Raw genomic sequence first — 24701 nt, forward strand, 5'->3', positions numbered from 1 at the left:
AAATTGTAATTGCGGTTTAAATCGTTGCCAAGAGCCATTCGTGCTTTGGGGTTTTCAGTTTCTTAGGGTACATCCTCTTGTAATCATGATCAGTTGATCACTTGAGATCGATCGTGCCTATTAGATTTTAATTTGTGGATACAAGATCCGGAGAGAATATGCATGTATGAAAAGAAAAAAAGAAAAAAACTAACACAAGGTTACTTGATTAAAATATTCATGTCAGATAGAGAGAGATAGATCAACAAAACATAATAAAGGAATTTCACTAAAAGTGATTAAGTATTTCTTATAGAAAGAGTAAAGACACAAAAGCAAAATATAATGAAGGAACAAATTGAACCAAATCCAATGATTTAAGAACAAACTAAATACCATAATAAAGACTTCAAACTCGATTGACGATGATTGATCCCTTGTCCACATCATGGTCGCTGATCGTCTCGTCGGTTCTTAGAGTAGTATATGAGGGTTTATGAAGGGATAGCCACTTACGAAGATAATAAAATAGTATGCTGCCCAAAAGGACAAGGTAAAGGAATATGGCTCCGATCATCGCATACATAAATTTTAACGTTTCTTCTGAGGAGAGGTGGTCACCATCATCTTGCATGGTTAAGCTAGATAGCGATCCACTAACAAGGTAAATTAGGTAATGTGATAATATTTAACTAGAGCTTTGAGTTAATTTTCACCTATAAAAAGAGAATGATCTTGCATATATTATATATATATGTATTGTTGTTAAGTCTTGGTTGTAATCCGATTACATGATGAATACGGCTTGATACATATATATATATATATAATTATATGTAATTTCTGAAGATAATCGTCTCCAAAAAGATAAATAAAATACGTAACCACAATATCTTTATTGTAAATCTGATAGGTCTTCAATTCAGAAGATAAGAGACAGATTAATTAATATTGAAGCAAATCCCATAATAATAATTTAAGGGAAAAAAAGAAGTTTATAGAGAATATTAAGATGACTACAAGATAATTTATCTTCATCGCTAACTTTGCGCTTTGTCTTGATCGTCATTAGAATTCAAGCTCCATGGGCTAAAAAGTGAGGTGCACAATATCTTCATCTTTTTGAGTAGACGTCCGTGAGCAAAATTTAAAACAAAGACAAGAGCCGAAAAGGATAACAATCATGGACATCACCACCATTACCCTGAACAAAACTATTACGGTTTCTTCATATCGTGATGCATCCATGGTGTTTGCGAGAGGAGAGGACTTCTCGATTTAATGAATATATAAGAGTAACTGGGAAAGTCTTTGTAAGTAGAGTAGCTATACAAACGATATATATAAGTAGAGGAGCTAGCGGCTGACTCCTAACTAGGTTAGCCGTTGACACAATATAGAATTAGAGTTTTTTTTTTTTCTCTTATTTTTACATAATTTTTTGAGTTACATATAGATTAGGAAAAGTTAGTTAACTATTGGATAACTACGTACCACCCTATATCTCCGGCGGCCATAATGATCAAAGAAGAAAGGAACCCTAATCACAAGCCGGCAATTAATGGACCTAACGCTGATATCTCTCTTTAGGATGTTTAGCTTCAACAATTTTGTGACCTTCAATTCCCTTACCATGGGCAATTCGTTGCGAAATGGAATGATTCATTAATGGTCAATTTATCGTATTACTAGTACCTTACATAGTAAGAATCAGTTCTTACGTGGTTTTCTTCAGCGTAAAGAAATCAATAAAAACAAGTCCTGCGATATTGATGGATTTTTGGTTTTAGTATTTTGTGTGATAATTTGAAGAAAAATATCCAACTATGAACTTAATTAAGATCCATCACCTCGAGTCGAGCACAAGTTCATCATTCCCAACCATGGACGAACGACCGACAATTAATGTTGACAACAATCAAATTTTTAAAAAAGGAGGTGCCTTATAATAAGTCGATCAACGATGACTAAAAGTAAAACTTAGAATGTAACAATATTGAACTTAGTATACATCTTTTATTTAAACTCCCATGCATGGGTCTCCAGAAATCAATCAGTCGCTGTCATCATCTGATATTTCCTGGATCATCTCCCCCGCAGGCAACCTCCCGAGTTCGATATCATGTAAGCGGTGATGTTCCTTCTCAAAATAATCATTAGTCAACCAATCCAAAAACATGATAGTCATGATTATACAAATGTTCATAAAAAAAAGGATCAAGACCATTAAAGAGCTTGAAAGCTCTATTATATCATCACGCCGGTCGTCGAAGGGAGGAGGTGCCATAGATCCCATTACTGAAACAATATGAATAACTAAAGCAATTTTTAACTTGTAAGGCGACGTACAGTATATATACAAAATTTCTTACTCCTATTGTTTTTTCCCTTATTTTTAACCACCAAAAGCATCAACATGTAACAAGATGTGAAAGTAAGTAGACGTCAATATTTAACGGATAACTTTAAATTATTTTCCTTACTTTTTTTTCCAGCTAAATATTTTCCTTATGTGAGTGGGATTATGGAATTCTATTGTTTTAATATATATCATTTACAATATCCTGTAAATATATATATATATATACACTTAATAACGAAAAGTTTAAAAACAATATTTAATTTGTAGACATTTACATCTCATTGACTTAAACAGATAATTATGAACAAAATCTTTACTATATCTTCTAAAATTGAAGATATATACTACTAATAAACATAATTACCCTTGCTCATTGAATGATTCACAAAAAAATAAAAATAAAGTTAGTGAGCGAATTTACACTTTTTATTTTATTTTTTTAAAGAACCAAATGACTCGAAGCGGAACTAGACACTGGAAGAATGGATACATACATTATGTGGAAATCACTCAATCAGAATCATATACACAATAGTAAGCATCTTCCCCGACAAAAATGTTTCGCATAATTTTGGGATGAATAAGTCTCTGATTTTGTGTTCTGCTATTGCCTTATCTTTTGGTTCTATGTACATGTCTCTTTTTTACCTTTTCATCAAATTTTACTGTTGATTAGCTGCCATTCTTGTGGGTGTCCACATATATTTTACTTCCAAGAGCAAATTTAGATATCACTAGTTTTTTTCACATTTCACTTGTTAACCAGTTCCTTATACTTGAACAATTTTATGTTGGTTATAAAAACACACGAATGTGTAATTTTATAGCTGAGTCACGTGATTTCAGATTAAAAAGTTGCTCGGATGTATAGTAATGTGAACAAGATGACTGTGTTTTTAAAGAAGAGGGATGTCGGATGTGTTTTTAAAGTGTTGACTGTTAACCCTTGTTGCTCGGATGTATATATAGTAATGTGTAACCCTGTTTCTCTTTGTTCCGACTCTCTTGTTATCTTAAGTTGTTAAATCAACCTCTTGTTAACAGTCAACACTTAGCAACTGAAACATAACATCATGTACCTACTACTTGAGCACCATTTGATCCACTTGAGCTTATTCTGCTCAAAAATTTTCTTTCACATACAAGTAACTATTGTCTCTTACTATCTTCTTGAAAATACTCACACACTATATTTATAGAGTCAACTACAATAAAACTACACAAACAAACAAACGAATTTCAACCTTGTTCAAGAAACAGATTTGAGTCTTCATGTTCCTTCACTTTGCTATCATCTTGACGACGTGGGGAACACCTGCTGCCAAACCGGTACCAATGACTCCTACCACAACCACACACATAGCTCTGCACTTGCTGACTCCATAAGAAGCGGTCCATATGCAAGCAAAGGTTATCTTCATCGCTAAGGCTAAGCTGGCTGTAACAATAAATCTTGTCCAATAATCCTGTATCAATCCGCAGAAAAGAGGGACTACTCCTCCTATAATTATCCATGGTATAGAATTAGCAGCTTTCTTCAAGCTTGGCTCCACCTCGGCTTCTTTATCCATGGAGATGTAAGTGACGACATTGTTGAATACCTTCCCAATGACTATACCGCATAGTGAAGCAAATGCACCGATAGCAGTTATCTTCACGCTTTCATTAGCATATGTAACCACGTAAGCAGTGATGGCTACTAATGCACCCATCATCACCCCCAACTCATCTCTTGTCAAGATGCCTTTGGGGGCTACAGTACTCTTCAGCCAATTTGGTAATTTATTCACCATTGTTTGTAATATAGAACCATCTATGGGATCCTTCTCCCTCAGTAAGCATTCCTTCTCTTCTTCCCAGTTCTTTCTCTCATTTGCAATTAAGGTTTTCTGCTCATCTTCCCAATTCTTTATGTGGTATGCCACCTGAAAATAAAAAAAATGATTGCATTGGATAGTAGTACCTAAACAACATATGACCTATTCAACGAGCTATAAGCAAATGATAAACAGTACGTATTCAAGGTCATATTGTATACCTCCTCCTTTCGAAACTCTGCTGCTGTCTCATAGTTCCAACGGTTTCTCTGTTTATTCTAAGTGAGAAAAGAAAGTATATTGAGTTTACTGTTGAATATCACAATCCGTGCCTTTCGCAATGTATATATTGAGTTTCCTATTCTATTTATTTACTTACCTTACTGAAAAGTCCTTGGAGTTCATCACGCTTTGTGGTAAGATATTGGTTGTCCCTCTTTTGTTCTTCCAATTTTTTCTCCAAAAGTATATTCTTATTTGTGAGTACTTCGTACTGTTCAACCAGAGCATGCTGTTGGTTCTCCATTTCTGCCTTCTCTTCAACAAACTCATCCAGTTGCTTCTCCATAAACTCTAAATTCTTCTTGGATGTTAGCAGCTCATTTTGCTTTTGAGAATTCACATCAGACAGCTTATCATTAATAAAAGTTTTTGCTTCCTTCTTTGGTTGAAGGACTTTGTAAAGAAATTGATCTCTGCATCAGCAAAGAGAAGAAGAAAGAAAGAATATAAATTGATCTATGTTAGATCATAAACAAGAAACAAAAAAGCCAAATGAAATTTGAACCTGACCAGTGCTTCCTTGACCTGTTTTGGCAAGCATCGAAACATTAATAGTCATCAACCATTAGCACGAAATTTTATATAAACAGCATTTAAAAAGAGCATCCATATGTGATACCTGACGAGCATGTATTTCACTTTCAAGATTAGAAATTTCATCCGGAAGAAGAAGAATCCTTTTTTCGTTGTAAAGAGCAATCCTCGCCTGAAGAAAGGTACAATTTCCAAGCTCAAAACGCGCGCTCAGGATAAAACAACCCAAAGAAAATTCTAAGCATCCACTTCCAACTCATTTAACGAAATTGGAAACTGACCTCAGGACACTGGATTGTAGCACCGCTTGAAGACTCGTTGACGTTAGTCGTAGTAGTATCTTCCTCCTCCGCTACTTGGTTTAAAGACCTAAGACGTTCAAGAGTAGCATCCACATATTCTAATCCCGATTCGCGATCTTTCACACGATTCTTCAATTCAACACACTTTTGCACTTTGACGACCAAAAATCACCAACAGAAACAATATCAGAACAATGTGATCAATCCGAATCACTCAGAATCAATCTTAAACCCTAAATTCCACCAACATTTCATTCCGATCATCTTATAATTGAATTTTCACACCGATCTTCACAATTAGATATATTGTTCTCTTACGAAATCCTGAGACAAAAAAGAAGCAAGAAAGATCTTTCTTTACCTTTTCGAGATCTTTCATGTTTCAAGTCTCCGATCAAAGAGCGAATCTTCTCTTGTGTATCATCTGTTCCTGCCATGGATGGTTGTTTCTTCGTCAACTTAGCTCCAGTAGGGGAAAATTATCTCAGTTTCTTCTCGTTCGTTCTAGTAACCGTTTTGATATGGTGATCAGATACTCGCTAATCGGAGAAGATGAATTCGCCGATCAGAAACAAAAAGAAAAGGGAGAAGCTAATTCTGCGTATCGACCATTCCCGCCATGGTTGCTTAGTGTGCTTCTAAGCTCTCTCTCTCTCTCTCTCTCTCTCTACTAAAAAAGTATGACTCAAAAAACTGTATCTCACTTTTCTGTTACTATCGTTTTGAGTTTTTCTTTTCTTTTCCGGATAACAAACAAATTTAACCAAGTTAGATTGATGTCAAAAAAAACAAAGACAAAAAAAGTTAGCAATTTCGGCCCATACTTATGGAGCCCAAACTAGTAAGCCCAGATCGTTTTGCAAATTGGAGAATTGTGTGGTATACACAACAAAATTACACAAATATGGAAAGAGACTACCTCGGAAAAAAACAAATGTCTCTACTTTTTTTTTTTTCCTTTTTCTTTTTTCTTTCATACGTTTACGAAATTTAATGTTTAATATTCTACTGCTTTGTGAAGATGTTTTTGGTTTTCCAAGTTATAATTGAATACATCCTTGACAATAAACATGATTCGGGGGTGTAGCTCATATGGTAGAGCGCTCGCTTCGCATGCGAGAGGCACGGGGTTCGATTCCCCGCACCTCCATTATACATTTAATTATTAATTTTGTGACTTACTAATATATCTCTCAAGCTCAACCGCCGTCGGATTGTTTTTTTTTTGGGTTAGAAGATCGAAAAATCAACGGCGCAAGATCAACCGAAGCAATAGATAGAAGAAAGTAAAAAACAATATCATTAGAGACCGTTGTTGGTTTCTTCTTCCCTCTTTCATAGCCTCTCGTTCCTCATCTCCGAGAGAACCACCACCGAACCGATGCTCCTCCGTCTTCTTCGCCGGTGACTTTCTCTTCCGCTTTTAATCAATGAGTCTTCGTGTAGTTTCCTCCGTCTTCTCCCGAATCAATCGCATCCCTAACCTCCACGACGACACTCACCCTCTTCTCCGCTCTCTGTTCTTCAAACCGGCGAATATCGGTCGTATACAGCGACAAATTCTATTCTCGTCTTATGGAGACCGGAGCAGAGACAGTTTCAGCTCCGCCGCAGCCGATGTTTCGTCTTCTATTCTCGACGACGAGCTTCTGAGCAGCGTATCCGCCGTTGGAGATGCGGATGAAGCGCTCGAGATGATTTCTGAACGATTCGGGTCAAATCGCGGCGGAATCGTTGAGCTTGAAGATTGCCGTTCGATAATCTCCGCTGCTGTCAGTCGCGGCAATGTTGATCTTGCCTTGTCGATCTTCTACGCCATGCGAGCGAGTTTCGATTTAGGTTCTCTCATCTCATTCATCAAGAGTAGGAGTTTCTGTGATTGATTGAGCAAATTTAGGATTGATTATATATGTTTTTGTTTTTGCACAGGTGGAAGTGAAATTGATCGATGGAGATGGTCAAGGCCTGACGTTGAGGTCTACACGATGTTGGTTAATAGTCTTGCTGCTTCCTTAAGGGTTTCTGATTCTCTAAGGATCATCGGAGATATTTGCCGTGTTGGAATCTCCCCTGCTGAGGAGGTTACTATGCAACAACACCTTTTAACAGTTTCTTAGGACACTCTTGAAATTAGTTAGTCTCAACTTAATTAATTAATGTGATCTTAGGTTCCCTTTGGTAAAATTGTGAGATGTCCCACCTGTTTGATTGCCATTGCTGTTGCACAACCCCAGCATGGAGTTCAGGTAATGACTGACCCAATCTAACTGATTGTTTTTGCTCAGTATATCTTTTTTTAAGAATAACTTGATGATTTGTGCTGTCTATGTTTCTAGATTGCATCTTGCGCTAATTGCCGTTACCAGTATGAGCTTTTCTCTGGTGACATAACCAGCATTGAATCAGAAGAGCTCGGGTTAGTACTCTTTAGTATTTCTCTTCTTTGTTGCCTACCTCTAGGTTTAGATTTAGATTTCTTTTAATATGTTTGTTTAGAGTACGCTTTAGTATTTCTTTTAATATGTTTCTAGATTTAGATTTTGTTGGGTGTGAGAGCGGTTTTTGTTTGTTAATTTGACCTGTAAAACAAATTGAGATGCGTGTGGTGTTGATGCTGGGATATTCACTTTCTCTAAGGAGCTACATCTGCCGAACGCAGCAAGGACATTCCTCTCTGGGAGAAAGGGCTCAGACTAATCCAGATAAAGAAGAACAAGATCACATCTTCGGTGCACTCTATTGTGGTAATTGCCATTGCTAACACATTTTCATTTTCAGCGTAATTTTGATTTTGGTACATCAGATATTGTTACCATTGCATTGGATTTCAGGTACGAACTCCTTCCGGTACAGCCCGAACGCACCGGTTTGCCACTGAGACAGCCGAACTCCCTGCGCAAGAGGGAGAAAGAGTGACAGTTGCCTCTGCTGCTCCTTCTAATGTTTACAGACAAGTGGGACCTTTCAAATTTAGCCCCAAAGCTCCAAAGTTTTACCCTGGAGAACCTATGAGCCTCACAAAGCACAAGGATGGACGAGAGTCACTCTTGCTAAGGCCTCCTTTACAAGATGGAGATAAGATCTTGCAACCATCGTTTATAATACCCCTTCTTGCTGTTTTGGCTACGGGAGATGCTGCTTCTGGTATTATTAATCCCAGTTTGCCTCAATTACTCTCAGTTGCTGCTGTTACATCACTAGCAGTTGGAGTAACCGTAAATTCTTTTGTCCTTCCTCAGCTAAATCAGGTTATATTCTCTAACATGTGAACTGTATCAAGTGAACATGTCTTAGTCTCTTTGGTTTGAATCTCATATTCCCTTGCACGGTTTCAGCTCCCTGAACGGACAGTAGATGTGGTTGGTATCAAGCAGCAACTCTTGTCTCAGTATGATGTGCTCCAGCGCCGCATTAGAGATCTAAAGGAAGCAGTTGAGAAAGAGGTACCAAGTCTCGTTTATCCATACCTTTTGAAACCCGCAATATGTAATCAAACACACTACTAAAACTTTGTTGTGTCCATTAGGTGTGGATGTTGGCTCGAATGTGCCAGCTCGAGAACAAAATTTTAGCAGTAGGAGAGCCAGCTTACCGGTATGACCCTCTCAGATCATTTGAACCTCATCATCTGGGAAATTGTTAACACAACGAGATCTATCATAATAAAATGTGTATCTCACGCAAATATAGTACTCGAAGAACAAGAGTAAAGAAGGTACGAGAAAGTCTAGAGAACTCCATAAAGGGAAAGATTGAGCTGATCGATAGTTATGCCAAAGTAAGAAAACGAAACAAAACCATTTTAGATATTCACAAATCTCACTTGATCTCCTGGTTTTAATCTTTCAGCTCGATTTCTTATACGTTTAGATATCTTCAATGATTGAGATCGAGGTGGAAATGGACACTGATGTTCTTGCAGCCGAGGAAGTGAACAATACTGTGAGTTATTTCGTATTTCGAAGAGTTTAGTTAAGAACCTGATGTGATCGAATCTGAAGACTGATGATTAGAACCCCATTGTTTCCACAGGAAAACATTGCTCAACAGATAGAGCAGATCATGGAACTCGAAAACCTTGAAGAGGTATTTTAGTTTTGGAAACTCCATGTACATTGAATTGTGTACATCTTTTTTCCTGCAAGTTTCCAGTTATCAGTTTGGACAACACAAGCATAGATATACACATACTTGCAACAAGTTTGTGTCCTATTTAACAATTACTTTGGTCTATATGTTTGTAATGCAGAAATGGAAAATACAGGCTGAAGCAAATGACGAGGCCGAGAGACTACTCAGCTCTCAACCTTAAACACACACCCCTCTGTCAACAAACCGGGTTAGTTAACCATCATACATTATACATCAAAATTATCACAATCATATAAAAGCAATAATCAATCTTTCGGCGGGCATATGCATGACATTGAAAATGTCTGCTGTCAAAACTGCAACGTAGATTCGTCAATGATATGAAAAATGTGGACGAATGTTCTGGCATTAACATCTTTACTTGCAATATTTATTAAATTTTAGTTAACTTTTTTTTTTAAGAATCTTTTTCTTTCTCCAGAGCTGCATTGGGAATTTTTTGCACTGTAAAAATGAATACTTTTTTTGAAAATTTTATAATTGGTTTAAGTAATAATGGAAATGCTGATCATTTGGTACAGGTCAAAAACTCTGGAGCATCGCTAAAAGTTAAGTTTCTTTTGTCGGTCGCTATTAGTTAATTTCGGTACATTTGTCATGTAATAAATATACTAGTAGTAGTTTAATAATCACCGAAATTATTAGTTTCTTTAAATATAGTTTCCTTTTTTTTAATATACGCTTAGGGATTGTTTCATGTCCCTTTGTAATCTTAATTTTTTTTTTTTTTAAATGCAAAGCCTTTGTGAATTAAATTATTAGTAGTTGCTAAACACGCAAAGTGACACTTTCTCCAGAGAATTGTGACATTTAAATTAATTGAAGTATTAATAATAATAATAATAATAAGGTTAACAAAATAATGAAAAAGCCACGTGTCTTCTCTTCTCCACTCCTCTTTTTATTCCGAAAAACACACAAGAAGAAGAAGAAGAAGAAAGGATAGTTAGTATTTTTTCCAGGGAAGCTTCTCTTTTTGATTCTCTCTCTCTCTCTCTCTCTCTCTTCATCGCGCCTCTTGGAGCTTCGATGGTTGGGAATATTCTGGTTACCGGCGGTGCTGGTTACATCGGAAGTCACACGGTTCTTCAGCTTCTTCTCGGCGGCTACAGCACCGTTGTCATTGACAACCTCGACAATTCCTCTCTCGTTTCGATCCAACGCGTCAAGGAGCTCGCCGGAGATCATGGTCAAAATCTCACCGTCCACCAGGTTTGTTCATCTTTTTCTTCTATGTGGGATCATCATTATTCCATTCCGAGAGGTTTTTTTTTTTGTATCTCGATTTGCTTACGATGCTTGATTTGGGAAGTTATGTTGATCTTCTAGTCGTATTCAATTGCTGGATCGAATTGTGCTCGACATTATCTTTTGGTAATCTGAGATTTTTCTTTTGGCAAATTGAGATGGCTGATGAATCTTATATATACCTGCAGGTGGACCTTCGTGATAAACCCGCACTTGAGAAAGTTTTCTCAGAATCAAAGTGAGTTTTTTTTTTAGTTATTTCTTCTTACTGATTTACTCATTTCCAGGCAAACACATGTTCCAACTCTTAAATCTCGTGAACTTTGACTTTGATTTCGTGTTCTTAATAGAGAGCCTTAAGATCCGAATAGCCTAGCACGAGAGAATCTTATAACAGAGAATTTAGTTTTGTATGTTTCGTGCTAGGATCTGATCAAAATGAGAAATGCTTTGTGTTTCCATTTTCTAATCCTCCAGAAATGTGACTTATATCCCTCTTTTGTTTGTAATGTAGGTTCGATGCAGTAATGCATTTTGCTGGAATGAAAGCAGTCGGCGAGAGCGTGGCGAAGCCGCTTCTGTATTATAACAATAACTTGATTGGGACTATCACACTTTTGGAAGTAATGGCTGCTCACGGTTGTAAAAAAGTAATCCCCTTTTGTTCTGTATTACAGTTTTTTTTTTGGTTTTCCTTATGTATGTGAAATATGATTTAACCTTTTGTCATTGATCTAAATCAGCTTGTGTTTTCTTCATCCGCTACTGTGTATGGCTGGCCAAAGGAGGTTCCTTGTACAGAAGAGTCTTCCCTGTCTGGGATGAGCCCTTATGGACGGACAAAGGTACTCGGTAGTTTTCGATGCTGAAGCTGAAAGCTTTTCTTTTTTTTTTTTTTGTAGAGTTGATTGGTATTTATATATCCTGAAATGTTTCCCATTATGTATGTAGCTGTTCATCGAGGACATTTGCCGTGATGTACAACGTGGTGATCCTGGATGGAGAATCATAATGTTGAGGTACTTTAACCCTGTTGGAGCTCACCCTAGCGGTCGCATTGGCGAGGATCCTTGTGGAATTCCAAATAATCTCATGCCTTACGTCCAGCAAGTCGTTGTTGGGAGGCTGCCTAACCTAAAAATTTATGGAACCGACTACACCACTAAAGATGGCACCGGCGTAAGACTCTCACATCCTTATACAAAATCCTGCATTTTTTACTGTCCTTTGTATCCCTGCATCGCTCTCACATAGACCTGCTTCTTGTCACTCTTCCACATAAATCTTGACTTTTGGTCCATGGGTTGGGAATCCAAGGAATTGTTTGCTCCATATCCTAGATGAGTGGCACTGGACGGATTTGAGTCATCACTAGAACTCTTTAAGTGTCGTGATCTTTTGATAAGTTCACTTTCCTTTGCTTCAATAGTTAAAGTAATATCATGAGAATTAATTTCCTTCCTAAGTTGACGACTTCAACTTGACCCGATACTTTGTGATGGAATAATCTTGCTTTTATTCCTTGGTGTGATGAGTTATATTGATCTTATCGGTCCTTTTCTGTTTCAGGTACGAGACTATATTCATGTCGTTGATCTAGCAGATGGCCATATATGTGCGCTTCAAAAGTTAGACGATACTGAAATAGGTAGGCTTTTTTTCTTTTCTTAATAAATACCAAATTTTCGTGACAGTGCATATCCGCTTATGTATACAAACAAGCTCAGGTGTTTGACTTGGCTGTTGTTCTAGGTTGTGAGGTATACAACCTGGGAACCGGAAAAGGAACAACAGTGTTGGAGATGGTTGATGCATTTGAAAAAGCTTCTGGAATGGTAAGAAGATCATTTCTGTGTCTCCCTTTACAAAATCATAAATGTGTACGCATTTACGCATGTGTGTGGACTTGATAGTTTGAAAATAATGCGTACAGAAAATCCCACTGGTGAAGGTTGGAAGGAGACCAGGTGATGCAGAAACCGTCTATGCGTCAACAGAAAAAGCTGAACGGGAACTAAACTGGAAGTAAGTAAAGAGACCCAACGAATCCTTTATATTTAAGCACAGTATCATGGACCCTTTTTTTTTGCTCAAGTCTCTAATACAGAAGAAAATCAAAATCTGTGGACAGGGCAAATTTTGGAATCGAAGAAATGTGTAGGGACCAATGGAACTGGGCAAGTAACAATCCTTTTGGTTACGGTTCTTCATCAGACACAACTTAACAAAAGCACTAAATCCAATATCCCATTCTTTCTATTTTTGGGTCTCATCTTTTATGTTACAGTTACAGACTACTCAGGTTTTAGCTCTGATGCCAAAACAAACACAGTGAGGGAGAACTTACTTCTCTATTCATATCATATATATCTGCCTTCTCCTTTTGTAATTCATATTTAGATATACACGCCTAGGTTTAACTTTAGCGTATTCTTTTGTTTATTGGGTTTGTATTATCTCTCTTAGGGAATTATCTTTCATGGGATTATATTTGTATTATTTAGGACTTGAATTCAATTCTTTTTCATATGGGTTTTTGTATGCTATTTCAAGTATTTTAAATATGAATTAATACCTCTGCATTTCAATTTGTCCTTATTCATCAGCTAATAAGGGCGAGTAACGTCTTCTTTTGATAATGAGCAGAGGGGGAAAAAGCCCAATTACACAATTGCAGTAGACAAACAATCTTCACTTGTAAACTGTAAACTATTGAAATGAAGAAAATTACAAAGAAAAAAAGGACAAAAGATAATTGAAGAAAATTCACAAATCTCAAGGATAGTGGGAGCTTCACCAATGATGTGACAAAAATGATGAAAAACCTTTAACAAAATCGATTTTGTACGTTTTCTAAACATATTAGAACTTAATTTTAAAAATATATATGATTTGCATAATTCAGAGATATAATGGGACAAATTGAAGAAAAAATGTCCTTTTAAATCAAATTTTCCAATAAACATTTCAATACTTTTTCTTTATATCCAAAGATATGCAATGAGTTTCACTTTTACTTTACAAAAACAGACCTTTTGGAAATGGAATACAGATCTTTCAATGGTACGTAAGTAAAACCCATATGCTTATGCTCCCACAATCAACTTAAGTACAAAACTAAAAAAGAAATAAAAGGTTCGGCCATATTCTCAGGAACACACATCAGCATTTTTGGGCTCAATTGATGGAGAGAACGTGTGATCATAATATAGCTTTAAAAAGAACACTAATAAAACTAAGCAACAGCATCAAAACAAAAACTACAGTACTATGAACTTACTCTTTTTTAGGAGAAAAAAATAAATTTTTACAATTTCTAATTAATTTCCTTAAACATAAAAGGAGCAACAAAATTAGTGGAAAAGGGACAAAAACTATTTTTTTTTTAAAAGGGCAAAAAAAAATAAAAAAAAAAATTAGCAATGGAAGCCCAAGACGGATCCATCGGCAATAGAGACGGTGACCCGACAATCCGATTTAGCGACCACGTGATGTGTGAACACGTGCAGTACTTTGACCCGACCCGCTAACTCCATCTTCGACTCTATCTCCATCGTTGGTCCGACCCGATTCCCATACCCGAAACCCGGATTCGCATATCCATCTCCTAGTGTTGGCCCCGTTCCTCCCCCGCCGAATCCTCCCGGCGTACCCGGAAACCCCGGTGGAGCTTCAGTTCCTGGAAAACCCGGTGGACCCATATTTCTCGGGTTACCCGACCCGGGATTCCCTGGAAAAACCGGTGGATTTGGGTTTCTCGGAAACGCCGGAGTACCCGGAATTATCGGAGCATTTCCTGGAAACTCCGGCGAGCCTGGATTCCTCGGTAAAACTGGAGCTCCTGGGTTCCCCGGAAACTGCGGCGAGCCTGGATTCCTCGGAATACTCGGAGGACCCGGATTCCCAGGAAAATCCGGCGTTTCTGGATTTCCCGGTAAATCGGGGTTTCCCGGTAAATCCGGCGTCTCTGGGTTTCTCGGAGAGACGGTGAAATCCGGAGGACCAGGCATTACCGGCGAATCTGGAACAACGGCGGCGGAGACGGTGGAGATTGCGGAGGAGGAAGGAGGAGAAATAGGGAAAGATTGGACGGTGAAAGTGGCGGCCATGTATTGAATCCGACCCGAATCAATTTTACCAGCGGGTATGAACATAAACCCGACTTGATTACCCGAGTAAAGGAGCTGAATAGAGCTGTCGTAATGAGAGAACACGGCACGGTTGGGGTTTCGAACGGCGACGTACTGAGAGAAGGTGAAGTTAGCTGTGTTGTTGGAGACGGCGAACGACGGGAGTTGGACGGCGTTAACGGAGATCTTGGGGTCTTTTGGTTTGAAGACTGTTAAGTAAACGACAAGGAGGACGACGAGTAAGATGAGCAAGAAGACGGTGGCGACGGCGCAAGAAGCTAGATTTGTTCGGCTGGAAGAACGGCGACGACCGTGTGGCTTGGTCATTGCCGAGATCGGAGAGTGTTTGGAAACGACGAGGATAGATAGGGTTGAAGCAGAGGGTGAGTGAGTGAGAGAGTGGTGGAGACGTGGAGTAGAGACTGTAGAGAGTGCTTCGAGAGCATTTATTATTATGTATTTTTTTTTTTTAAGGACAACCAATGAATCAAAACATCATTAAAAGCCCTTTCCTTCTTCATTTACATATTCTCATTTTGGTAAAAGAGTTACTCAGCCCAAAACATTCATTATAAAAGTGTCCGAGTAAATTTGGGAAGATATTTGAAACAGCAAAATATAATGTAGATTTAGATCCATTTTGACAAGTGAAATAGACTGGTTGATTAATTTCATTCTTCAGCTTATTGCATCACTCAAGAATGTTTTTTGTCATTTAGTATTTTAATTTGAAAAGATTTCCAAAGTCACATGATTTACTCTTTTTTTTCTTTTCTTTTATGTGTATGAATATTTTTCAACATGTAGTGGGTGAGATTGTCTAAAGTCCATTTTAAGTGAGATTTGCTCTTTAATTGGAAGCCTATAATGTAATGTAATGGGAAGACAAAAATTTACACAAGTCAGACTCCATGACTCATGAATTCAGAGAGCACACAGCCAAATTATGTAACTTCGGTTGGATCCAACTTGCAAAAGAAAATATCACTAGAGAGAAAATGACACAAATGCCCGTAGATAGATAGGTTCCTTACTTTGTGCATCCTCCTCCTCCTCCAATACCACACCACACAGCACAATTGACGACGATACAAACAAAAAACAGCAACGTTTTATTTATGGTTTAGGGAAAAAAACACAAGAGTTCAAAGGGCTTCTTTCATGGAAGAAAAAAATTATCCAAGAAGAGCCTATCAACGTTTTTCTCAACATAATAGATACATTACATACATACATACATACCATTAAAACCAACTTGATTATGTACTTTTAAAAGGGTTACTTAGTTAGCTCGTCCAAGCGACGATCCATGGCCACAGAGACTGCTTCAAGAAACGTAGCCTCACTCGACGCAGGCAACACCGAGTTATGAGCTTCTCTCACTATCTCTTCAATCGCCGAGTCTTTGTTCACCGTTTCTCTGCACATTATGATTCCTATTTGATACGGCGTTAGGTTTCTCTCAGCGCCTTCCTTCAGCAGCATCGTGGAGATATGTAGTGTGCGTGAGACAGCTTCAGGTACATTCCAGCCATGGTGTTGCAGAAGCGCGATGTCTTGTTCGGAATCTAGAGACTTAATGTAGTCAAGAGTGTCTGCAGAAAACGGGAGTTTGGCTTGCGGCCAGTAAAGCCACTCAAATGTGCAATCTTCAAACTGCAAACACATTTCAATAAATCAGTTCTACTTGTACATATATTGGAGGGATCAATGTTGAATAAAGTTGTGAAGAGAGAACTTACATTCTCGGGCAAACAATAGCCATGATCGATGGGAATTAGAACAGTTTTTCCTTCTTCAGTTTTCCCGGTCAATATGTTTCCAGCATGTCGATCTGCATTTGCCATTCTTATGTCAAAGGCACAGATTTTATGCACTTCTTCAACAGGAAAAGCTCCAGGGCCAATGTCTTCGCAGCTTCCATTGTTCTTCATGAACATTTGCAAAGAACCAACTTTGGCATCATTTGAAACAGAACCGTCAAATCCCTTTGGATAATTATACACTCTGTGAGAGCTTCTGACCATTGCAGTTGGCGGCACACCAGCAAAACCCATAACTTGTCTAGACACAGATCTCGGGCCGCTTTTTGGATGATCTAATAAGTAAGCTGCAACTTCTCTAGTTGCCCCTTCTCCTACCCTAGTTCCTCTCTTCAATCCCTGACCATCTGATGACACGGGAAGCTGCTGAGGATTGTTAACAGCCATTGGCTCCTCATCCATGGGCTTGAAGACAGATACATAGTTGAGACCTGAAGAATCCTGCATCAGATAGGTCCCTCCCGTTCCTTCAGCTGATCTCACAGGTGGATTACCTTTGTTCAACCCATCAACCGTGCGGTCAATCATCTCCTCGAGGACCTTAGGTAATTCCACATCAGGGTTAAGAACAACAGGCTCTAAAAAGACGTGTTTTTTACCAGAAGAAGCATCTTCTTCTCTTATCACAGGAGCGGGAAGATAAAAAGCTTCTTTCAGGGATTTCTTAACAAGCAAATGGATGACAGAGTTGCTGCCATCTTTGCAAATCCCACCAATGATTCTGCTGTCATCAAGCTTCTCCCCTTGAAACAAGATCTCCTGATCATCAACGTCAGGAAACCCTTTGCCCTCTTTAGAGATCCGTTTCTTCAAATAACCAACATTCCTACGACGATCGACATGAAACTGAAAGAACTTGCCGCAAGTGGAGATGACAGTGACAAGCAAAGGGTCATAGAGCTTAAGGACCAAATGCAAGACACTACCACCAGTGACACCGTAGTCCTTGACGCGTGAGGCGTTCCTAGCGAGCTCTCGACCACTGAAAACAAGTTTCTGTCTTTTAACCCTAAAACCATTACAAGTCTGGATCCTAAGTTTGACCTCGGCGATGGAATCAGACTCCAAGATGAGCATAGGCATCGTAGTAGAACCAGAGATGCTAAGGAAGACCAAAACAGAGTTGACAGAGTAGTAGTGCTGCTTTGAATGTTGTTGGTGAGCAAAAGCAAAACCCGATCCTCCTCCTCCTCTATGAATCGGACTCAAAGCAACATCAGCAACTGACATTTCCTATCTTTTGAAAATTCTCTAAATCAAAAACCCTAAAATAGCTCTCTCTCTCTCTCTCTCTAAATCATAGATCTTTCTTCTTCTACTACTCGTACGGGTGTATCAACAAGAGACACCCTTCCATGGAACAAAAATCGATTTCGGAAGATCCAAAAACCCAACAAACCAAAAAAAAAAAAAAACTAAAATCAAACCCTAAAAAGCAGACAGAAAGAAACAAACAAACAAGGACGAACCTCTATCTATAGTAAACTCATGATGAGTCTCAACTGAAAAAAAAAAAAATATTCCAGAAACGATCTAAATCGGAAACGAAGATTAATAGAAACCAACAAAAGCCCACCAATTTCTCGAAATGGATCTTCGGATCGATATATGAGTTTTTTTTTTTTTTTTAATAATTCTTGAGAAACAAAATCTACGGAAGGATCAAAGAGAAGATTTTTGGATCAATAGAAGCCTTTGGGAGAGCTGTTTCTTTAAATAGAGTAAGACGCGCTCCCTCCCTCCTTCCTTCCTTTAGCCTTTTTNTTTTTTTTTTTTTTTTTTTTTTTTTTTTTGCATTTTATCATTAACGCTGTTAATTTTTTCACATTCACGACCTTTTTTTAAATTAAAGCCCTTCCAATAATGATAATATTCCCTTTACCTTTTAAAAAAAAAAATATATGTATTCTATATAAATGAAATTCCTTTTTAGTTCTTTTTAGTTTTAAATATCTCAAAATTAATACGCGCAAATTGTGAATTGATATGTGTTATCTTAACTTCTAAGATATGTTAGTGTTTAACCAAGTACCATTTTACAATTTTTAAGATAATAGTACTTTACCAAAAAAAATTTTAAGATAATAGTATAATATTATTAATGAATCCGTTCTTATCTGATTAACGGATGTAACGTGGTGATGATGCCGTCATCGAATTAACGGGAATATTGACGTGGCTTTTGGGGTTTGCAGGCTACCGACGACGTTATCGTGAGTCATTCTTGCAAATAATATCTTGCCACGTGTCATTCTTTGTAAGGAAACACAAAAAAAAAATCTAAAAAAAACATTCATTCATTAAAGTGATTGATTAATTTCTTTTAAAAAATAGATGGGATTTAGAGTTAGAGACGGCGACACATTTATAAATTAATCAACTGGAAACATTTTAAATTTTTTTGTTAGGGAAACTTGAACTGGTCTGGAAAACCGAGATTATTGCCGTTGCACATGGATGGGGTCCTCTCTTTCCTCTACCAAAAAAATAAAATAAAATCATGTCTCAAAAGCCTAAATCATCATTTCATTACATAGTTTTATACAGTACTCAATAGTATCATTTTAATAAAGTATCTAAATACATAGTTTTATATGACTAATGAGTCATGTAATGTAGCCGCTAGGTTCGTAGAACCCTCCTCCTGTTTTTATCAATATCAACTAAAATAAAACGAGTCCTGTTTAAGTTCAACCATTCAAGAAACTAAACGTAATTTTCTTTCAACTTATAGCTTTAAATTATTATTGTATACACCAGTAACATAATGACATGCTAATTCTCTATGAAAATATATCACCATGAATCACAATTCACAAATAATATTTAAATAGTTTAGTATATTATGATATATGTATATAAGTATAATAACAACTTTTATAGGATTTTTTTTCAATTAGTAATGGTGAACGTTACAACAACAATTTTTGTATTGTATGTACCACGAAAGAAGGTTCAAAGGAAAGTGAGTCATCATAACATTAATAAAAAATATATTTAAAGATACATAACGTTTCTTTCGACAAGATTCCATTACCAGTTCATGCATCTATATATCCTTTGCTTATATTTCTTATCCTTCAAAAAAAATCCTCAAAATTATCGGTTTACTTAGTTGTGTCCAAATTCTCTAGTCTGACACATGACCAAGTTTAACCAGTTAATATCTAAATTAAATTTCATTCAAAACTTAAATATAATTCGATTTTTTAAAACCAAATAGTAGCAGCATCTAAAGCTTCCCTAAATTAATTCATTAATATAAATGAGTTGTTGAAAATGTCTAGTATGGCCGGTGGCTTTAATCTGACAGTATAATAATCGATCGGAGCTGCTGACACATGTATTTATTTATCAGTTAATGTCATCACGATTTGGTACATGAAAAACAAGGAGTAAAGAAAAAAATAACTCTTTGAGTAATTTAAAAATTCAAAAGCAATTTTGGACGCAGATACAACGACACACGTGTGGACCCGACGCTGTTGTAGACTTCTTCTGGTTGCACTGGTGGGTTGGCTCCTCTATAGCCGTTGCGCTCTCAACCAGTGACCGTTACGAGTGTGGCCATCTTTTGTCACGTGTCCTCATATCATTCGCTCACGATCAAAAGTAGGACAATTTGAATCGGACCATATACTTAAACAACTAGAGACCCCCGGCTTTGTGTTTACAAAACAATCGATCGGTTTAATTTCATAACGGTTTAGGTAACCCAGATTTAAAATTCCCTTCGAATTGAATCGATATCAACAGTAATAAGTAATAAATTATAACCAAAACCAACGTGAGACATGCATTGCATGATAAATAAAAATTTGTAAAATCAGTTTCAGACTTGTTCCCAAGGTATCCGATTCTAGATTCTCTCTAGTCTTCTACTTCGGAGTCGAGTACAAAGCTTGGAAATGCTAATGTCACTTCCCTGTAAAATCATTATACGAGGACGTAAGTTATCAATAACAAGAAAGATGTAGAAAATTTTGAAATAAAAACGTGAACAATTAAATATAGTATACTTGAGGTAAGGTAGAGTCATGTTTTTGAGGATTGAAGGATTCTTAGCGATGAGCTCTTTCCACTCTTCTTCATCGATCTTCCCATCTTTGTTTGTATCAACCTCGAGCATCGTCTGTTGGTAACATATTCAGCATGAGATATTAAATAGGAATATTAATGTTGCAAAATAGATGAAAATATTTAGGACCTGTTCCACGATAGCTTCAATAGATTCTTCCGATATTTCTAAGTCTGTTTCACCTAGTAGTGCGCCCACCATCTTCTTCAACTATTTTCCCACCAAACCATATATCATTACACATCAAAATGTTTATATGCATACATACATCAATTTTATATATTATACCAATTGATGAGATGTATAGCATTTTATCAGTACCTCATGGGGCTGGATGAATCCGGTTCCATGGAGGTCAAAAAGCTTGAACATAACTACAATTTTTACAACATACATACGTAATCTAATTAGTCGAAAACCCGTATACTTGATCTCTTAAATACGCATGCACATAAAAACGTATATCTTCATGATCCTAATTAATATAAGTACGTTACGTACATGCGGACTTTTCATGTTCGGGAGTGTATGGATGGAAGATGCTAAGGGAACGAACAAATTCTCCAAACTCAATCACACCGTTTCGTTTCCTATCAAACATATAAAACACCTGCACCACCATATGCACTATCTCTAATTAAACATTTTTTTTTTACTTGTCGTGACATTGAAAGTAAAAACTACTCCGATCCTCCAATAACTAACCAAGGAAATATAACGAACCAAAATTAAATATGTTAAGGATGCAGCAAGTATATATGTAATAGATATACGAACCCTGTCCGCAAATAGATTTTGCATACTGCTGTTTCTGAACAAAGCCAGAAGAAGCTCTTCCTGCTCATCAAATATTAATTATTAGTTCATTTAATTAAGGTGCAAATTAAATCCTAAATAAAAGTGTGGTTTGTTTTATTTAATCCTAGCTAGCTTTTAAAAAAAAAAAAAATTGAACCCATAAAAAAAAAACAAATGTAATTACCTTATGGATAAGACCATCATCGATAATGGATGTACTAAGCTTCTTGAACAAATTGTGTAAAGCCTCTATCTCATTCACCGTAACTGCATAGATAAATCATATTTTTATATATTGCTTCATATATAGATCTATTTTACAGCTCATAGTCGTTACTCGTTAATCGTCATTGTTATGTCTTGTGTCTGTCGTCTCTCTCTATTAAATAGTCTTTATCTTTTCTTAATTAATTAGTTAAAAAAACAAAAAATTAAGAGAATTTTGTGAGGTTAATTTTTGTTTTGACTTACAGGGAGTTTCGGATGCAAGAACATGAGGATCCTCATATCCACGAGGATGCTTTGTTCGCTTCAACGAGAAGCATTTCACGAATGCCAACATTTTTCAATAACTTTTGGTTTGGTACGTAATAGAATTACAATTTATTGTTCTGCTAAAATAAGCAAAACCAAAAAAACAAAACCAGTTTCAGACTCCCGATCTTAATCTTTGTATCAATGATCCGTTCAGATTATACATATAAAAGAAAAGAAATGATCATTGGATTAACACAAAGATTGATGAATCTGTTTTTTTTTTTGTAGCTTTATGATCTCTGATCATTTTTTATATATGTTCAAAATCACGATCAACGAATCAAGAACATGATGAGACATGCAAGAATTAGGAAGAACACGAAAACATGCTTGAAAGTTGAAACTAAAAAGATGGTCAATTAACCTATTAATTATTAACAAACTCTGGAAAGTTTCCCCAATTTATTTTTGATATAATCATATATATGTGCGAGCTAGCTAAGTAACCCAAAGAGGCCAAGATCAAAATAAGTCTACAGAGTCAAGATCTTTTTGCTAAGACAAGAAAACAAATTTGTTGAAACCCGTAGAGAGATCTCTATTTACATATAGGAAACAGAAAATCAAAAGAGAATGATACCTGGATGATGTTGTGTACCACCAACTGGTTTGGGTTCAGATTTGTTGTTCTTCCATTAATTTCGTGTGTTTGACAAGACTCTAAATTTCAATGATGATTGTGATCGGGCAGACAACAAAAAAGGTTTTGGTTCTCTATCAAATATTTATGTATTGTTGTTGTATCTAATACTTAATGAAATTCAACAATCATATTTATAAACTAATAATAAAAAAGGTGGTGACTGTACGATTTTCGATTTGACCCATAAAGATATATTGTTAATAACGAAAGTTTGTAGCAGTACATAAGCCATGACTAAATAAATTAATATGTAAAATTAATCAGCATCAAAAGGACATTTAAACATATATATATATATATACTCTCCGATCAAGATGATTGGAAGAGAGAATGAGATAAACAAAATGATAATTACACAAATACCTATTAGCTAGGATATTTCCTTTTCATTTTTTTTTTAAAATTGCATTTGCTCCTCGCTTTTTTTTTTTTTTTTAAAGTTTAAGTGTAACCTATCCTTTCCTAATAATATTTGGAAAGTACATTTCTAATATAACTTTATGAAGGATAGTTTATTACATTAGAATTTCATTACAAATATATGTTTTAGAAAATCAATTAATAATAGTCATTAAAAACGAAGAGACATTATTAATTTTTGAAGATACAATACTCAATCAAAATGAAGATTATTAAGAATTAATATTTAATTTACTGTACTTTATCTTTGGTAATTTTCCTAGAGAAAAGAAGCAATTTATAATACTAGTAATTAATTTATTTTTGGGTCAAATAAAACTAATAATTAATTTATTTATTTTTGGCAAACAATACTAATAATTAATTTAAGTGGGAGTTTTTGTTCTGTAGTCGGCCAGAATTAATTTACCTCGTTCGTTCGTAGATAACACACACCCCAAAATCCCATCATAGAAAACACAAACGCACCACCTCCCACATACAATTTTTTTTGAAGAATCCTCCTCCTTTGGATTATTTTATTTCAGTGTATTAAGAAGACATTTAGTAGGCATGAACATATATATATATATATTTAAAGGCCCATTACTCGGCCCATTAAGACAAGGTGTTTGAATTTTGTTGTCTTCTCTCCGAAACGCTCATCTCCGTCGATCCTTTGCCGGCCAGCCGTCTCCATCCAAGAAAAAAAAAAATCAATGGAGGAAGAAGAAGCAGCGGCGAGAGAAGTGGTGATGGATAAGGATGTGAAGAAGAAGATCAAGGAAACAATGAAGAAGATCCTGAAACGTTCGAGCTTACTTGAGATCACAGAGATCAAGGCCCGAGAAGAAGCTTCCTCTGAGTTGGGTCTCGATCTTTCCCGAGATCCGTACAAGCTCATCGTGAGAGAAGCCGTCGATTGTTTCATCGAGAAGGCGATTACGAAGATCGAGACTGAGATGGGAAAGCTTCATACTCATACTTGGATATAAAATCTTAGTTTTTGAAATTCTAATTGGTATATCTAAAATATAACCCCTTAATCAGTTTATACAGACCTCGCAGATACTGCATTGGCACCGGTTACACCTGTCCCCTGAGGTTCCTATAGAGTGCTTATCTGTGACACATGAGATTCATGTGGATATGGATAACCAAAAATATATAATAATCATAAAACCACACCACGTCGTCTAACGGCGTAACAAATTTGATTCCTCTCGAGCCTCGAGCCACGATGCTGACAAGTGTCTGACTAAGATTTGACAGAAATTTTATTCAATCGGGGCTTGAGCAGATAATTGGGAGTAGAAGAAGGTCACAAAAAAATACAAATGGCACTGATGATCACCTAATAGAGTAGGAGGCTTGATTGATGCAATAACCCCAAAGTGTATCAAGTTGTGTAACATGATGATCCTTCGATAGTTTACTACTATTTGGACCTCTATAGTCTATATGATCATCTATCTTTGAGTATTTCTGTTATTCAAAATGCATAACCTTTCTAACATTCCTCCATATTGACACTTCAAATTAATTTGCTTTTTTTTTTTTCTTTTTTTTTTCTTGGTTGTGATTTTGGTGAGAAATTGATACTATCAAAGTGTTATG

The 24701-nt window shown here is 36.5% G+C and overlaps 6 protein-coding genes and 1 non-coding gene across 10 annotated transcripts; 4 read left to right on the forward strand and 3 right to left on the reverse strand.

Annotated features, from left to right (window-relative positions):
- Positions 6354-6426, forward strand: TRNAA-CGC. The gene has a single exon. It is a non-coding gene; the product is annotated as a tRNA-Ala (tRNA).
- LOC104704079 lies at positions 6574-10103 on the forward strand. Of its 2 annotated transcripts, XM_010420207.2 has the most exons (13): positions 6575-7115; positions 7206-7357; positions 7445-7522; positions 7613-7692; positions 7936-8020; positions 8108-8524; positions 8612-8719; positions 8803-8870; positions 8967-9054; positions 9147-9218; positions 9309-9362; positions 9526-9615; positions 9950-10103. In XM_010420207.2, the coding sequence occupies exons 1-12, from the start codon at positions 6707-6709 to the stop codon at positions 9586-9588; spliced, it is 1674 nt and encodes a 557-aa protein (XP_010418509.1). In that variant the 5' UTR covers positions 6575-6706; the 3' UTR covers positions 9589-9615; positions 9950-10103. The 2 variants fall into 2 exon arrangements, 1 of the variants encoding a protein (XP_010418509.1); XR_754267.2 differs by lacking the exons at positions 9526-9615; positions 9950-10103 and having other exon boundaries at positions 6574-7115; positions 9126-9218.
- Positions 10267-13099, forward strand: LOC104704080 (UDP-glucose 4-epimerase 4-like). The gene is made up of 9 exons (XM_010420208.2): positions 10267-10640; positions 10865-10914; positions 11191-11326; positions 11420-11521; positions 11628-11855; positions 12246-12324; positions 12429-12511; positions 12610-12701; positions 12808-13099. The coding sequence occupies exons 1-9, from the start codon at positions 10458-10460 to the stop codon at positions 12899-12901; spliced, it is 1047 nt and encodes a 348-aa protein (XP_010418510.1). The 5' UTR covers positions 10267-10457; the 3' UTR covers positions 12902-13099.
- On the reverse strand, positions 13889-15406 carry LOC104704081 (collagen alpha-5(IV) chain-like). The gene has a single exon (XM_010420209.2). It carries the CDS (start codon positions 15131-15133, stop codon positions 14093-14095), a length of 1041 nt encoding a protein of 346 aa, XP_010418511.1. The 5' UTR covers positions 15134-15406; the 3' UTR covers positions 13889-14092.
- LOC104704082 (phosphatidylinositol 4-kinase gamma 2-like) lies at positions 15896-18333 on the reverse strand. The gene is made up of 2 exons (XM_010420210.2): positions 16549-18333; positions 15896-16462 (listed from the first exon to the last, which is right to left on the reverse strand). Exons 1-2 carry the CDS (start codon positions 17857-17859, stop codon positions 16085-16087), a joined length of 1689 nt encoding a protein of 562 aa, XP_010418512.1. The 5' UTR covers positions 17860-18333; the 3' UTR covers positions 15896-16084.
- On the reverse strand, positions 20377-22802 carry LOC104704083 (calcineurin B-like protein 8). Of its 3 annotated transcripts, none has more exons than XM_010420212.2 (9): positions 22623-22793; positions 21977-22116; positions 21690-21772; positions 21485-21544; positions 21209-21317; positions 21029-21081; positions 20837-20917; positions 20649-20761; positions 20377-20554 (listed from the first exon to the last, which is right to left on the reverse strand). In XM_010420212.2, exons 2-9 carry the CDS (start codon positions 22065-22067, stop codon positions 20500-20502), a joined length of 645 nt encoding a protein of 214 aa, XP_010418514.1. In that variant the 5' UTR covers positions 22068-22116; positions 22623-22793; the 3' UTR covers positions 20377-20499. The 3 variants fall into 3 exon arrangements, with proteins under 3 accessions (XP_010418514.1, XP_010418513.1, XP_010418515.1); XM_010420211.2 differs by having other exon boundaries at positions 21977-22119; XM_010420213.2 differs by lacking the exon at positions 21485-21544 and having other exon boundaries at positions 21977-22119; positions 22623-22802.
- On the forward strand, positions 23796-24107 carry LOC104705241 (mediator-associated protein 3-like). Its single transcript, XM_010421208.2, has one exon. It carries the CDS (start codon positions 23804-23806, stop codon positions 24077-24079), a length of 276 nt encoding a protein of 91 aa, XP_010419510.1. The 5' UTR covers positions 23796-23803; the 3' UTR covers positions 24080-24107.

The sequence above is a fragment of the Camelina sativa genome, chromosome 7, assembly GCF_000633955.1.
Source record: "Camelina sativa cultivar DH55 chromosome 7, Cs, whole genome shotgun sequence".
Classification (NCBI taxonomy): Eukaryota; Viridiplantae; Streptophyta; class Magnoliopsida; order Brassicales; family Brassicaceae; genus Camelina; species Camelina sativa.